The sequence below is a fragment of the Sturnira hondurensis genome, unplaced genomic scaffold, assembly GCF_014824575.4.
Source record: "Sturnira hondurensis isolate 20B ecotype Veracruz unplaced genomic scaffold, ASM1482457v3 Scaffold0019433, whole genome shotgun sequence".
In the NCBI taxonomy this organism is placed as follows: domain Eukaryota; kingdom Metazoa; phylum Chordata; class Mammalia; order Chiroptera; family Phyllostomidae; genus Sturnira; species Sturnira hondurensis.
In genome coordinates this window covers 573,386-589,640 of record NW_028092064.1, presented here as the reverse complement: position 1 = coordinate 589,640, position 16,255 = coordinate 573,386, and the positions used below count along the sequence as shown (strand labels likewise).

Below are 16,255 nucleotides of genomic sequence, written 5' to 3'. Positions count from 1 at the left end.
CTCTGCTAGGAGGCTGCTGGAATCTTCCCTCATTTCATTATCCCGTTATGATGGAGCAGGATCCAGAGAGCACCCAATTTACCCAGACCCAGCGAGGTAAGGCCAAAGTGAGAAATGGCACTAAGTGGGCGGGAGGGGCTGCCCTTGGGGTTGCCAACTGTTGGAAGCCCCATTTTGTGCCTCTCTGGTCCTGGTGCTCTTTTATTCTTCAGTTACAGTTTTGAGACAGGTGGTTCAGGTGATTGGGAAGTATTGCAGGTAAGTGAACAGAATCTCTGGTGACAGAGTTGTGACTGAGCTTTTGTCCTTTGGGGTTCACTTATGTAAATGTGGCACTAGAGAAGGGACCTGAGGAGGCCACTGGCAGAGTCACAGAATATAATGTATTCCTTTTCTTCCATCAGAGTGGCTATTGCCATTCAGATGGATGACCAAAAGGGAAATAAAAGTTGGTTATTAATAGGGAAATTACCCATAAATTCAAACAAAGAATCCTACTTACTCTCATTTGAGAGAGAATTTTTGAATATCAAAAAGAAAAGTCAAGCTCATTCAGTTGTTGAATTTTTTGAGACTATCTGAAGGAAGAGATGACTGACAAATAAGTTGAATTAAATAAGTTAGAATTTTATTAAAGTGCTTGATGTACACTGACTAGAAGACATTTGGAAAATTATTGAGGAAATAAAAAATTCAAATGAGTTGAAGGCCTGTCTTTACCTGACACTGGTACCTGAGGATCAAGTTTGGAGTTGATATATAACATTTATAGTGAGGAGCCTTTTCAGGTTGTCTCGGCTGGACTCATTATTAATAACCTAAAAAAAGGGATAATCTGTACATAACTTATGCAATGCCAGAGCACATTGTGAGGCTTCGCCAAAAGAAAAGGGTAATTTGTAATAGTGGTGTTAACAAGTTAATATAGGTCAGAAAAAGCTAAATGAGCTCTTCTCTAGATTATGAATTTCTAATCTGGAAAAGATCTTTAGTCCAGGTTGATTCCAGGTATATTGAATGATTTTGTTGTTGCCACAGTTATGTGATGATACTGAGCATTTTTTTGAGATACTAGTGAAAAGGTTCCCCATTATCCTCTTCCTTTTCGGAACCCCAGTAATGGCAAATCCAAGGATTGGGAATATGGGGATTGATGATGTTAAAACAGGTAGACAGTTTAGATGATGACTGAAGCGAGAAAATTTATGTTAGTCTATAGTCATTTGAGAGGTAGTAAGCCCTAGATAAGAGAAGGAACATTTTCGCATGAGTCAAATACTCTGAAATACAGAGATAGAGAATTTCTTGCAGTTGCTTTTAGGACAGTAATGGGACTCTCAGCCTCAGGATTTTTAACCCGACAAAGTTTACTGGTAATTCTTAAAGGAGGACATTGTTTGTCCTCCTTTCATGATACTTATTCCTACTCAGCTCTCTTATCACAGAAAGTGTCATAGTTTCTTTGTAGTGTTGGTATTTTCACATTTTCCTTTGGCACACAAAATAGGATTTTTTGGAGGGGGAAGTATTCTTCCTTGGAGAAAACTTGAGGATTTATTTAAACATTTAAAATTTTTACTTGGAACACTTAAGAGTTTGATGCTTATCCAACTCTTCAGTAGGAGGATGATTTTTACCTTATTACTTACTGGTGGTTTTATTTCTTTTTCCTCTCAGACTTCACCCTGTGTGCAATGTGTATAGTGTAGGTCAGAGCCTTTGTGAGCTACCTCAGCATTCAGATCCTCAGCCTCCCTCTGGATACCCAAAAAAGACAAGACCAAGGATGTATTTGTAGTTAATAATTGTGTCAGGACATTTTGTTTGTTTGTTTGTTTTGGGGGGTGTGTGGCACATATGTATTTCTGATTCTTATATAGACCAATACCTTTCTTTAGGAATTTTTAAAAAGTCAGTGATGCATAGTTTTATAGCTTAGGGAATTCCTATCCAATAGGGAAATTAAACAGTTGGGATTACTTAGTGCTGAAATTGTGCCCCTGCATGAAAGATCTTTTTAGTTATTGTCAGCATCAACATTATTTCTGCCTCTATCACCAGTAATACTGTATTTTTCCCCATTAGTTAGAGTAGTTTATCAGCTGAGGATCCAGTATACTTAGTCACTTTTCAGAATCAATTCCAAAAAACAATCTTCATTTTCCTTTTGAAACTTTTTTTACATTCTTTTCTAATTTGATTGACTTGAGAATTTAACCAATAATGGTTGTTTGTGCTGGAAGGGTTTTTTTTAGTATTTGGTAGATAGAGGAACAACTCAAAAGTATTGACTTCTGTAGGTTGAAAATAGAGGATTCTTGATTTATCCTTGCAAAATGCATGGAAACAGGGGCCCAAATGGAAAATGGAAGTTCCATGAGTTGAGATTTTTAAGAAATAGTTCTCGTGCTCTCATTATGTTGGCCAGTGTGTCTCCGTATCCATCTGCTGTATAAAAATAGCTATATGAAAATAATTTGGCCTCAGGGGTGCCAAATGCAGCATATTGCTTCATAACACAGACTTTTGAGTTCCAAAGATTGTCAGCTGTCCTGCTTGGGAATTCCATTGGATGGTTGGCCGGAAGAACACTACCTCTGGTGACAGGTATTTGGGAGGCAGCCTTAGTTGCTATAGCAGTTGACTGCAGGATCTCTTTTGGCCGCAGTCAGTAGGTAGACTGAGGATTCGCCCAGAAACTTCGCCAGAAAGGTCAGGCAGCAAGATGTTTGTAAACACTGTTCCTACCATTTGGAAATAACTCTTTATTTTCATTCTTAATCAGTTTATTAGGTTTTCATTTTAAAGAAGGATACATGATTTTTTCATGCTTAGACATCGTAGAAGTTAAGGTCTTAAGGAATCCTTAAGAGTTCTGTGTTTCCTTTTAGGTTTTTTTTTTCTAATTGCAGAAATACATGTTTATATATATATATATACATATATATATATATATATATATATTAGTATGTACTCAACTATTCTTCAGTTTTTACCTCACTTAAAATTTTATTTTAGAGAGCTTTTCTTGTATGTATACAGGAATAATTTATTCTTTTTAATAGCTACATGGTGTTTCTTTGTATGGATGTAGGTTATTTAATCTGGTGATGGGCGTTTGGGGCATTTCCCAGTTTTTCACCTATGCTAACTCCACATTGTCATCTGTATATATATATATCTTTGTATCCTTGTGTGATTCTAAGATAAAAGTTCTAATGAAATTGTTGAGTCAAAGTGTGTGCTTCAGGCAGGTTCTAAGTCTAGAAATTTCTTAGTAATCCATTTAATATTATCATATAAAACATTCTTCTGTTATTGTGTGTCTCTCATGGTCTCAGTTATCAGCCTCAAAACATGTAACGGTGTTGTGAAAGACGGAGGGAAAACCTGAGAAAGCAGGGTGTGTGGTGAGTTGTGAAGGACACCAGATCTTTCCATGGGGTATGAGAACACTAAGCAGTTGGAAGAATAGAGGTCTGGACTCTTTGCTGAGAAAAGTCATAGTAAGAGAAGAAAAAAGAATGACTGTGCCTTCTGTTACTGCTCAGGCCTCATGTAGCCTTTTTTCTTATAGTTTTTTCTGATTTCCCAAGTATATTTTACTCTCAGTCTCTATTCTGAATATTTTCTGTTACAAATACCTATGAATTTGTAAAGGAGGGATAAGAGGCCCAAAGAGATAGTTTTAAGGAGCTAGAACAAATTGGAAGCCTGTCTGTTGGAGAAGAAAGGAGTGTTGGTGAAGAGGATGCCTTTAGATGCCTTCTCTAGGCTTATTGTCTCCTGGCCTGTTTGCTCATCTACGAAACGAAAGAAGAGATGACTTGCAGGTGATTGCTCTGGTCCCTTCATTTCTTGTATTTTGAATATGGATGATTGAGGAAAAGCTGTGAGTCTGTAAAGGGCACCCCAAGATGCTAGAAGAGGTCCCTGAAAAGCTAAAAAGGAAAGTCCAGCGTTATTTTCTTGGGAGGGGGCGGCTGTTGATCAGATGAGGACTGATTAAACAGTCTCTTTGCCTTATCTCAAAACAAACACTGGTGGTAATGTGCTAAACCTATTGTTGTGCAGTACAGACCTCCTGGTGAGTTAAATGCCCTTTATTTTTCATGTCTCCAAGGTTCACCTCAGCAGGGAGATGCCATGGGAGAACTGAATTTACTGTCTTTCACAGTTTTCCCCACATTAGTGCTAGTTTGTGTTTGTCCATCTCTGTCTCTCTCAGATTATCTCCTGCTGCATACTACGCTCAGAGGATGATCCAGTATCTCTCACGGAGAGACAGTATTCGCCAGCGCTCCATGCGCTACCAACAGAACCGGCTTCGTTCTTCCACCTCCTCCTCTTCCTCAGACAACCAGGGTCCATCAGTAGAGGGAACCGACTTGGAATTTGAGGACTTTGAGTAAGTACACACTCAGCTTGCTTTCTTCCCTCTGCTCTCAAGCTGTGAGTGCTTCCAAGTTGGTCATTGTCTGAGTGTCATTCTAGCTTCAAACCTCTAAATGCTTATTTATGAGTAATAGGATGGGATGAGGGACTGAGGGTTAAAACGCCCAGGGCACTCTGACCTCTGGCAGTTGTGTTGCTCATTCACCGGAGCTGGTGAGAAGAGACAGCCCATTGGGCCCCAGGCCAGACTGGGAGAAGATGACCGCTCCTCTTCAGGCAACATTTTAATTTCGCTTTGCCTGAACAGTGACAGTGGAAATGAATCTCATGGTCTGTCTTCACAACAAGAAGGCAGGAGGCTTGCTGTTTTTTTCTTAAGCAGAGTAGGTGTTGAGAGATTTAAAAGAAAATACCTGGATTTTCCTAAAAGTTAGGTTCTCTTAGAACTCCTTCATCACACTGGTACTTTGAGGTTTTACTCGATTACCTAAATGTTCTTATTTTCCCTCCATGTCCCTTCCCCATGAATCATTTGAAAGTTACCTGTTAGATTAATGTGGTGGGTTGACAAATGATTCCTTTCTCTTCTGGACTTTTTAGCTGTTGGTTGGGTGATGGAATGAGCTAAAGGAACAGGGGTTAGCCCTACCCTCCAGAATTCAAGCTGCCCAGTCTGACTTCTGGGTTGTGCCTTCTCTGACCTGCTGCTCCTGACCTTTCTAACCATTCATTGTATTTCTTTCCATTCTGAAACTGAGCTTTTCTGGCTTGTATGAGATTGGACACTTGGCTTTTGTTTTGATTCCTATATTTTGATTTCTCAAACGTGTAAAACGAGAGAGAAGGGTAGTTAAATAATTTTTTTCCTCCTTTTTTGCTGGCAGTATTGGAATAGGATAGCCAGTTGGTCATTTTCCTCTTTTCCCCTCCATCTTGACATGGCCTGGTCAGGCCTGGGATCTTGAGAGTTCTTGCCTCCCCTCAACCTTCCTTTTCTGTGAGGTGAATGGATAGTTCCCCAGGCACCATCTTGCAACAGAGATTTATGATGTGTTGAGAAATCTCTTTGCCAGAAAGGACTAAAAAGGTGGGAGCAACCTTTGTACTAGTTTACCTTCCTGATGTGATCCTTAAAAGCACACTACACTGGCATTTGTGTACTTGGAAGCAGAAAGAAGACTACATGGGAGGTTCATTAGCCTGAGGAAGATATAAATGTAAAAGAAATTCAGGGATGCTCTGCAGCACTGTGATGTGGCAAATGGAGCAGGGGAGCTGGCCTTCCGTCCACTCTAGGGGAGGGGAGTGTATAGTGGCAGTAAAGGGAAAGTGTCTTTACTCCCTTAGCCAGGCAGATACCTGTAGTGAGACATGTTCCCCTGTAGATGTGATTATTTTTCCAGCACCGGGATCTATTCAGGGAAGCAGTTTCAGTGCCAAGGCTGCTAGGACTTGGTGCTGCTCAAAGCCTCAGCAATCCTGTGGAGCTTTGGGAGTCAGTGCAGGTTGCTTAGCCCCCTCCATGCATACTTGGAAGGCTCTGTGATCTCTTTGCAGTGGTGGGACGAGGGGCTCATGCCTTTGAGCTGTATCTTGCCTCGTGACTTGTCCTTCACAATGGAGTTCTGGGTTAGTTTAAAATGTTCTGTTCTCAGCTTACCTTCTCTTTCTTCTGCTACCACCTCCTCCCTTTCCCCTTCCTTCCCCCTCAATTTTCCTATGTCAGACTGCCTCCTCCTTGTGCTCCCCACATCCCACCTGTGCTCTCACCTCCCCTCAGCTTCGGCACGACCTGAATTTACATTGCGTTCTTCACCTTCCATGCACCGACTAACTAACTTTCCATTGTTGTTTTAGGAGTCTTGTATTGCTCTCTGGTTAGTAACAATGGGCTGATTTCTGTAATGCCCCTCTGAAAGTCCCTCTCTTGAGTGCTTGCTTTTCTTTTTGTGTTAATATAGACTGAGACTTTGTTTTTAACAGCAGCTGTGGATTGGTCATGTCGATAGTAGTAGTCCAGGTCTTCTAGTGAAGGATGTTGCTGGCTGGTTGATACTCATTTACTGTCTGTTAATTCTGTCCCTGCGTCCTTCCTTCCTTTCTTCCCCCCACTGTAAACTGAGTGCTGCTTGTGGTTGCTCCGCTTCTCAATATCTAAGTGCTCCGAGGAGGGAGAGAGTGAGAAATTAGGGAATGTACTAGCCCGCTTACATTTCTCTGCTCTAGTCCTTTTTCTTAGTTGTAAGAACTAGAAGGAAAGTTAGGGGCATATACACTCATAATTTATAGTTCTTTCTGGTGAGTTAGACATGGCCTGAAATCTTCCAAACACACTTAGGGTACCATTAAAAGAAACTGTTCTATTGGGTTTCCTCACCTTCGCAGCACATCATGCTTCTGCCTTTGCCACCCCACTTCGGCCTCTTCAGTTTGCTTCCATTGGCTAGCGCTTCCACCGCTGTGCTCTTCTCTAGCTTGTCCCATCCAGGTGTGTAGAGTCCCCAGAAAATGAAGGGGAGTCATTTCCCAGATCCATCGTTTTGATTCTCTTCCATCATCTATTGAATGAAAGGTATCAGCTATAATTTTCATTTGTATACTAATTTATAACATTTGTAGTATATATGTGTTAATATATATATATATTTTTTAATCTTGTTTAATCCTTATAACAATACAGATATTTACTTCACTGTGGTGTTCTAAATGAGGATACTGAGACTTCACCAAAATCAGATATGCCTAAGATTAGAGAGCAAGAGCTAGCATTTTTAGTGTCTTGACTATTATTATCCTACAGATTTAAAAACTTTTTAAAAGTGATATTCAGCCGTATTTGAGCCCTTGCTCCATGAGCTTGCTGTGGAATAAAACTGTCTAGATTTATCTCTAGGGAAGATAGCTTTAAAGGTTGGTCAGCATCAGGTTAAATTTTCTGTTCCTTTGTAGTCTGGATTAATGACAATCTTCCCAGGCTGACATCTTCTTCTGCCATTTATCTCTGTCTACGGTAAGGATTGAGACTGCAGGGCTCCTGTGTTTGTTAAAATGCAGACCTGTCAGCAGGTCTCTACTCAGCCCTCAGCATTTGTCTTTGCGTAAAGATATTCACAAGCAGGGTAAAGGTGTGTCTGCCTGTGATACTGCTGTCTGCCTGCTAGCGTGTAGACAGCAAATAAGCATAAAGCAAATTCCCATTTTCATTTTTACTGTTCCTTTGGAAAGATTGGAGAGAGGCTTTTCTGAATCCCAGTGTTATGTCCCAGTGGTTGCTGAAGCCTGCGAAAGAGATGCTGTATGTGACTTTATTATGATTATTGGTCCAGCTGTTTTTGCCCCCTTCCACATTTTATTTGTTATTCTGAATGTACTTATGATCCCAGAATCACTCCTAGCTCATGTCCCTGCCCTTCCTGACTGTTTTTGTAACTCTTCGCCTTCCCAGGCAAAGGGGATACCCTGACTCAAGACAGTCAGAACCACAGAAGCTTCAGATTAGATCAGTCACAGATATTTCTACCACACATACCAGCCACTAGGTAATTATATTCCACTTCTTTTTTTAAAAAAATGTTTATTTATAGTTGACATTCTCAACTTCTTGAAAATCGTTGCTAGCACAGAAGAGAACAAGTCCTCCATTCACAGTTGTGACGCTAGCTTATACTCTGGAAAAACATTCCAGTGGGAATTCTAGTCCTTTGGCCTGTGATGGAGTCTTTTTAGGTCTATTCCATTTATTTTCTTGATTCTGTTAATATCTCTACCTGCATTTGGTTCCCTTTACCCAGAAATCCGTATTGCGTTGTAATGTACAAAAACACTTTATTTGAGTATGACAGCCATTCTGAGGTGTGTGAAATGGGTTTCTGTTTCTCAGTTTGGCATGCTGCAATATCACACACACACGTACAGAGGAGCATCACTCAGCCAGAGCATCTCCTTTTATGGTCCCCTTGCAGATGCTTTCTGGCAAAGAAGTCATTAAAAGGTCTTGGTATATGATGTAAGTTGAGTTCTGAAGGCTGTCACTCAGCTCTGCCATTTGATTGGGTGTGACTTGGGGGAGTTACTTGCTTTTAGTTTAGAATTTAATATTCTCTATCTGCCTTTTTTATAATTTTTTTTTTTATTTTCAGAGAGAGCAGAGGGGAGGGAGGAAAAGAGAGATAAACATCGATGTGAGAGAGAAACGTCTATCTGTTGTCTCTTGTACATGCCCTGACCGAGAATAGAACTGGTGACCTTTCAATTTGCGGGATGACACCCAGCCAACTGAGCCATGTGGATCAGGGCTCCATTTGCCCTTTTGACATAACTGAAATTTAGTTGAACCATGGCAAAGGAAATATAGAAATCGAGTCATACTGCTCTTACCTGTCTTGTCAGCCAAATCTGACAGTTGTGTGAGACTCATACTTTAAGTTCTTATGGCTAGAAATTTCAGTAGAGCCGTATGTACTTGGTAGAACTTGCTCCTGCTCTCTCTTCTCTGACCAGAATTTCCAGGACCCCTGTGGGAGTCAGTGACTACTCATAGCAAATACATGATTTGTAGCCAAGAAATGGAAGAGGAAATCTTCAGAGGAAGGTGTGATCTATTTTATTTTGAAATGGAATTGCCTTTGTCTCTTCCTTTGGCTTACAAACAATAGACTCTTTGATATTAGAAGTACAAGAGAAACTCTAAGGAAACACTGTAACGTTACTATTCTCTTTACCTACTAGAACCTGCTAAAGTGATTGAGAATCAAGCAAACAACTACCTTTGTTGAGGGGTGGCGTTGTACAAAAATAGTTCTTACAGTGGGATGAGATAAGAAGCTATTCCCTTCCATTTTACCAGCGAGTTTTAAGTAATTTCATTTACTTGATTTTTTTGTGATAATTGATTATTTTTACACAGTGGACTTAGAAAGGTTCACTGTATTTTTTGGACCATAAGATGCACCCAGGTTTTAGAGGAGGAAAATAGAGAAAATTTTTTGAAGCAAAAAATGTGGTAAAATATTTAATAACATAAATAACATAATATTTCACCAGTGTAAATGTAAACAGAACTCAGCATCAGCATTAATAACCATTATTCCTCCCAAATGAGGGTGTGTGCCTTATAGTTCAAAAATACGGGTAAGTCTTAAAATAGGACCAATCTCTAGGTATACTTAGGAGAAAGGCAAATAAACATACAATTCCTGCGCAGATAAATGCATACAAACACCAAATAGCATGGACTATTTCAGATATTCCTTTTTGGTAAGTATGGCTAAACTATAAAGTTGAAGATATATGGCCGATGAGCCCCAAGAATTAACATGGTATCAGATCTAAAGGTATCTTTGTGCCTTGAAAGCGAGATAAACTTTATTCTGTAGGTGAGAGGGAGTCATTGAAGAGTTTTAAGCTATGGGCTTATAACATGGTCAAATTTTTACATAAGTGTTTCACAACGTGGACTGGATGAGATACCACTGAAGTATAGGACAGCATGGTATGAAGGGAGAGTATCTGGGGAGATGTGAGAAGGCTTCATGGATTTTTACCTGGGTGTGAAGACTGCACAGGACTTGGATGAATTGATGTGGAGGGTGGAGGGAGGGAGGGAGGTTCTAGACCAGGGATATCAAACTCATTTTCACCAGGGGCCATATCAGCCTCGCAGTTGTCTTCAAAGAGCCAAAAAATTTTAGGACTGTGTGACTGTTAAGGAGTTGAAATTATATTCTGCCCTTTGAAGGCAACTGTGAGGCTGATATGGCCCCCAGTGAAAATGAGTTTGACATCCCTAGACTAGGGAATAGCCCTGGGTTCTAGTTTAGGCTGAGCTTGTGATCTGTCATTAGTCCTTGGGCAAGTCCCTTGCCTACTCTATGCCTCCGTGTCTGATCTGTAAAATGAGGGTTTCACTCTCTGAATTTTCTTTTAGCACTACAGTTCTTGGATCTTCACAGGAGTTAACGACCTTGGGAGAATTCCCCTTGTACTCAGCAGAGGTAGAATAATTAAAGTCTCAGAAAAGTGAGGCATACTTCATGAAGATTAGAGATAGATTATCTGGTACCTGCAGAGCCCCCAAATATTTATGAAATACATCTCTACCCGAATTCTACATGAAATATTTCAAAATATTTATGAAATACATGTCTACCTGCTTAGAAATATATAATACTGCTTGACAACTTTAGAATTAGTATCCTTTTTGCACAAGTAAAGTATACATGTGAATATTTATTTTGAGGAATGCAGAAGAAAAAGAAAATGGACTCTGGATTGTGCTTGGGGTTAGAATGGGAAAATACAGAAGGAAAAATTAAACTCCCAGGATAGCAGAGGGAGAAAAGAGACAGTAACCACTTAGAGATATATTTATTTTTTAACATAATATGCACAAGAGAAATAACAGATTTTCATAATGTATGCAGATGAAATTAAAGGTAGAATAAGCAAGGAGAGGAACTTATAAATGGTAATTATCCGTTATATCACTGTTCCTTGGAGAAAAATTAAAGCTTTGCTGTTCCATTAGACCTATGCCATTAGATACTCTTGTGAATGTTACCAGCTGGGCCTGTGCCTTGCCCCTGGAAATCTAAGCCCTCACTTGTGTGCACCTCCGTTCTGCGGTGGAGACTGGGGCCGCGGTTCCTAACAGTACCCAAGTAAGGAAAGCACTTGACCAGGATCATTGTACCATCCAGGGACAGGACTACCCACTGGGCCTTCTATTATCTGGAGATGGAAGAGAACCAGAAAAACACAGGGAAACAAGTATTTTTTTTTAAATAGTCTAATTTTCAGCAACATCTTCTATATAGTGTTAAGAGGACAATGGTCTTTTGAACTATATGCTACAAGAACTTTATTTGTAAAGGCCAGAGTCAGAACTGTTTGTTACTGGGGAGTAATGACAACCTGACTGCCTGGTCAGGACTCAGACAGCAGTCTGTAGGTGTAGTTTTCATTCCTTTAAATTATAGCTTCTCTCTCAGGCAATTAATTCCAGACATTTAGCAAGAGTTGCTGCTGTGTTTCTCCTTTGTTCCTAATATGTATTTTCTTGTATTCGGCACTTGTCTTAGATGCTTGATTGTTTGAAGGGTATTTTTTCCTTCAAAAATGTTTTATAAGAAAGTCTTATTTTTTTCCTCCTATCTTCCCAAATACCCCTCTGAGAGATAATCAGAGATGCATAGAGTTCAACAACTGGGAAAGCCATTAATAACCCAGCCAGCATCCATCCTGCTGACATAAAGGCAGCGTCTAGCTTCTGATTGATGAAATTGATGAGGATTTCTCTGGTGTTTCCCTGCAAAGTATTTCTGGTGAAAGAGTTCTCCTGCCGTGGAGGAGCAGTACCAACATATCTGCATACCCTGGTCTTCACTGTTTTCGGTTTTGTTTTTTAAGCCCTCCTTGAAAAGGGCATGAGCTCCGTTAGGCCCCAGTCTTTACCACCTTCCACTAGTCCTAGGATAGACTCTCACTGGGTCTTCCCCCCCCACCCCCCCGCCGCTGTTCATCTGTAAAACATCTTCAGTTTATTCATTTGTCTCTCTCTGACTGATTTTGCCTCCTTCATCTCAGGGAGCCATGCTTTGTGTTGATCTTGTATCAGTACTGAAGTGAGTAGCAGTGTAGTTTTCTAAAAACAACATTATTTTAAGTATTCTTTTCTTGGAACTCCTACTAGTCATCCTTTACCCTCCCTCTAAACCACACCCCTCCCGGCAAGTAATCTGTGTGTTGAAATTTGTTTGCCCATCTCACCTCCTTGTTATTTCTGAATCCTCCCTTCTTTCTAGACTATAAAACTTGAGATCATTAGTTGCTCTTTTCACCTCTAGTTTATTTGAAGGTGTGCCTTTAGTCTGAGAGTTTTGTGTGCCAGCATTAAAATCTAGGACCTTTTTCTTTTTTTGCCTAATTTATTCTTTGGGTGAAGATTCTGATCTTTGCAACCTTACCCATTCCTGTTTTCAAGGTTTTTCCTGGTCATTAAATGGTTGAGCTGTTTTTTTGTTTGTTTGTTTTTTGTTTTTTTTTAAATTATTTTATTGATTATGCCATTACAGTTGTCCCATTCCCCCCTTCATTACCTTCTACCCTGCAAACCCACTCCCTCCCATTCGCTCCTTTAGTTCATGTCCATGTGTCACAAGTTTTGAGCTGTTTTTATTACAAGCTATTCTTTTCTAAATACATTATTTTTTTCCCATAGGCAGCATCTCATTTGTGTGTTCACCATGTTTCACATTTTTCTAATCATTCTGGGTCCCATTCTGTTATTTCTCTGTATTGGCTAGGGTTCTCAACACTGTAAGTTTGAAGTCATTTCTACATTTTATTGAGATGCTATTTAGTTTCTTCTTCATCGTTAGTTAAGATGTTAAGCTGATAATCAGCAAATACACCTCCACTCAATATATTACCTCTTTTATGATGCCTAATGTAGCCATCAGTCTGAGACATTGCTTGTAACTGAGCCAGTAGACCGACCTTCCTTCCTTCCTTCCTTCCTTCCTTCTTTCTCTTTCTCGTGTGTGTGTGTGTGTGTGTGTGTGTCCTCCAGCAATTTCTAAATACTGTAAAGCCATTACCTCTGACCATGTTTTGTGTCCTTCCTCCCCCTTTTTGTAATGGAGGAAGAAACTGGATCAGAAAGAAGTTGATTGTTTTTAGGTATTAATAACAATAAAAAGAGGCTTGTGGAATATGTTGTAGGAGCCCAAATTTCCCTCCAGCTCTGGTGTTTGTCTGTTTTTCTTTACCTTCTGTTGTCCTTTCACCAAGCTGTGTGTCATGATGGGCACTGGTTTCTTCTTCTCTGCCCTTTAACTCTTCTAACGCCAGACAGAGTGGTGCTGGTTGTCCAGACGGAAAGCACTCTGGACCTTGCAGAAGTAAATTGTCCGCTCCACAATCTAATTCTGGGAAGGCCAGCTCTCTCTCATAGCTGTGGATTAAAGTAATGGATTTGTCACATGATGCTTCTTTCTGTAATATAGCTTTCAACCTTATTACGGCCTAAGACCCTTCTTTACTTTAAAATTTTTTTCTAACTCCTCTCTCGTGATAATTAAGTTGTGCTTTTAGTGCCCATGGATAAGTAAATTATACTATTATGAAGACATGAATTCATTTGTACTTCTAATGAATTGGTACTTTGATCACAACTTGACTCTACATGTTTGAAAAATAATATGCTTAATTTGATATGCAAATAAGATTATCTTATTTGTTTGATGTTCAGCTATTCCTTGTGTACATGTGGCTACTAAGACCTTATCGTAATAATTTGTGGGCTCCCCAAAGCTTCAGTCTATTGATCGGGAACTTCTGATCTCATTCTTTTTAGTCCCCTTTTTAATTTTCATATATGTGTGTGTGCATGTGTGTGTGTGGTCTTACCTCTCTCCTTGCCTGTTCCTACATCTGTAGAATTTCAAGTCAAAGGAATATATGTTAGAGAGAACAATAGTATGCTTTCTCTTTTGGGAAAATAAAAACCAAGTACTGACTTTTAATGGTTCAGCTTCCAATATCCCTGGTATTGATTTGTCTTTAAATACTCAGCATCCAATTCCACCAAGATATAAAAACTTTCCCAGGCTTTTGTTTCTGGCTTGTAAAGCTCCCAGTGGTCCATTTGAAAGCCACAATGTTATCTTAATTTTGGTTCCAGAGTGTTTTTGAAGTTTATCTTATTACATTGAAGATAATCCAAAGGGAGAGTTAGGAAAATATCCCAAGTCAGGCTCTCAGAGGTTCATTTATTTTATGGAGTTGTTTAAGCAGCTAATTAACTTCTCTGTCCAGCCAGTGCCCTTTGGCTTATAGTTCCTTTGATACTTTGGAAACTTAGGCCACGTGAAGTTGCTGCCCTCTCTTTCTTTGTAGGAAGCAGTGAAGTGTAATGCAGTGAGCAAGGGCTTTGGAGTTAGGTATGTCTTCCTTGAATCCTGGTTCAACCGCTTACTAGTTGAGTGATCTTGGGCATTTGCCTCTCTGGTTCTTAATTTCCTTATCTGTAAAACAGAGCTAATAATACTTCATGAGATATCTAGAAGTATTAAATGGGATAACACAGTAAGAACCTTTGTATTAGAACTTCATAGATACATAACAAATGGTGGTTATTACAGAGTATAAAGAAAACACGTAGACCTTTTTCTTTTTGCTGAACTGACCTGACTTAGGTTTGTATTGTCTGATATTCTTTGTCATTGTCAATTTTTCAGTCTCTAAAAGAAGGGACTGTGTAGTGTCTTTCACTTATCATTGATTTTTCCACACTAGGGGTCTAAACAAATTCACTGGAAGATAACCACTTGCTGGATGAAATTGATGAGGGAGTTTTTCTTCAAGACCCCCCAAAGCCAAAGTTTCTCTATCTTTCAACTTAGATAAAAGTACCCACCCTAGATCCCTTAGAAGATCTAAACCTGTCTTCAGTTTCAGAAGTTGCAGAGTTCAGAGACCACATTAACTCAAAATAATCTTCCTCCTTCTTGCTCAATTGTTAGTAAATGCTCATGAATCTTTTAGTTGAGGTACTCCAGAAATACAGTATATGAAGGTACCACCCAATTAGTAAGCAGATAGATCACTGATTTCTCTGGGGTCTTCTCCTAGGTATAGGAACTTTGTTTGGGGGATGTTTGTCTTTTGGGCTGGTGGCTGATTCTGCTTTAGTAGTGACTCTCTTACATGCAGTCTTTTTGTTTTCTCTAGGGACAGTGGTGACAGATCCAGGCACCGAGCTCCCCGCAATGCCCGGATGTCTGCACCTTCACTTGGACGCTTTGTCCCAAGGTAAGAACTGGGCATTCATCCTTTATGAGAGACTTTTATGAGGAGGCCTCTATGATAACCTGGGATTTAGTTTTTAAACCTACTTTTTGGTCTTTCTGTTGTCCATATCTGGAATTATTTCCTAGTGAGCCTGTGATCCAGCCCTGCCACCTAAAGATTGACAAGAGATGACTGGCTGAAGTAAAAAGAGATAGAATAATGGTTTGGGGAGCTTCCTGTTCAAGAATAGAAGCCCTGGGAAGCTTTAGGAAGATCAAGAAGTACAAATCAGTGAATGTACAAATCTTAGGAATTTTTACTCTGCTCTAGGCTTCTGTGGATGCCTAGGCCTAGTTGGATCCCTTATCCTTGATTCTCAAGGTTAGGTTCATAGTATATCTCCCTTGTTTTATGGTTGTCTTTAGTAGGCTTTTCACACCTGATTCCTTCTTATAGGCGTTTCTTGCTGCCTGAATACTTGCCTTATGCTGGGATATTTCATGAACGTGGACAGCCTGGCTTGGCTACTCACTCTTCTGTTAACAGGGTCCTGGCAGGTAAGGAAATGTTTCTTTGCATTGTGAAAATTTGAAGGTGCAGGGAGCCAGATAAAGCTTTCTCCTTCCTTTACTTATGTTGATGTGACGGCGTCTTGCCATCTGGCTGAAAACTCTGTTTTCAGGTCTTGTACTCAGTTTCTTACTTCAGAGCAGGAAACTGCAAGATTGAAGAAAGCTGTTTCTCTTGCCAAATCCTACTTCCTTCAAACATCTTTTTTAAAAATGTTTTTTGTTGTTTAAACCGTTTGTTTCTTAATCCAGCAGTTAGATTCTGGCCATTGAATGATAAAGGTGGTCTGTTTGTCTTTCATTTGGTGAGATACTCATGAGCCAGATCCTGTGATTTAATTAAGAACTTAATGCACACCTCTCCTACCCTTTGCTACTGGCAGCACATGGAGTTTCCAGGTACTGTGGAATCTTCCAGGGAAGGAGAAGAGACCTGTAGAACTTGCTCAGAAAGCTCCACAGAATAGAAATGGGCTGAAAAAGCCCAGCAAAGGCAGTTT

General features: G+C 39.9%; 1 protein-coding gene across 12 annotated transcripts in view; it reads left to right on the top strand.

Annotated features, from left to right (window-relative positions):
- AMBRA1 (autophagy and beclin 1 regulator 1) overlaps positions 1–16,255 on the top strand; it is a 182,921-nt gene that overhangs the window by 76,517 nt on the left and 90,149 nt on the right. For 7 of the 12 annotated variants that reach the window (XM_037027953.1, XM_037027951.1, XM_037027947.1 and 4 more), the window contains 4 exons: positions 10–96; positions 4,229–4,408; positions 15,127–15,207; positions 15,643–15,743. In XM_037027953.1, coding sequence (XP_036883848.1) covers positions 10–96; positions 4,229–4,408; positions 15,127–15,207; positions 15,643–15,743 — 449 coding nt within the window. The remainder of the gene's footprint in view (positions 1–9; positions 97–4,228; positions 4,409–15,126; positions 15,208–15,642; positions 15,744–16,255) is intronic. The other 5 variants (XM_037027954.1, XM_037027950.1, XM_037027957.1 and 2 more) reach the window with 3 other exon arrangements.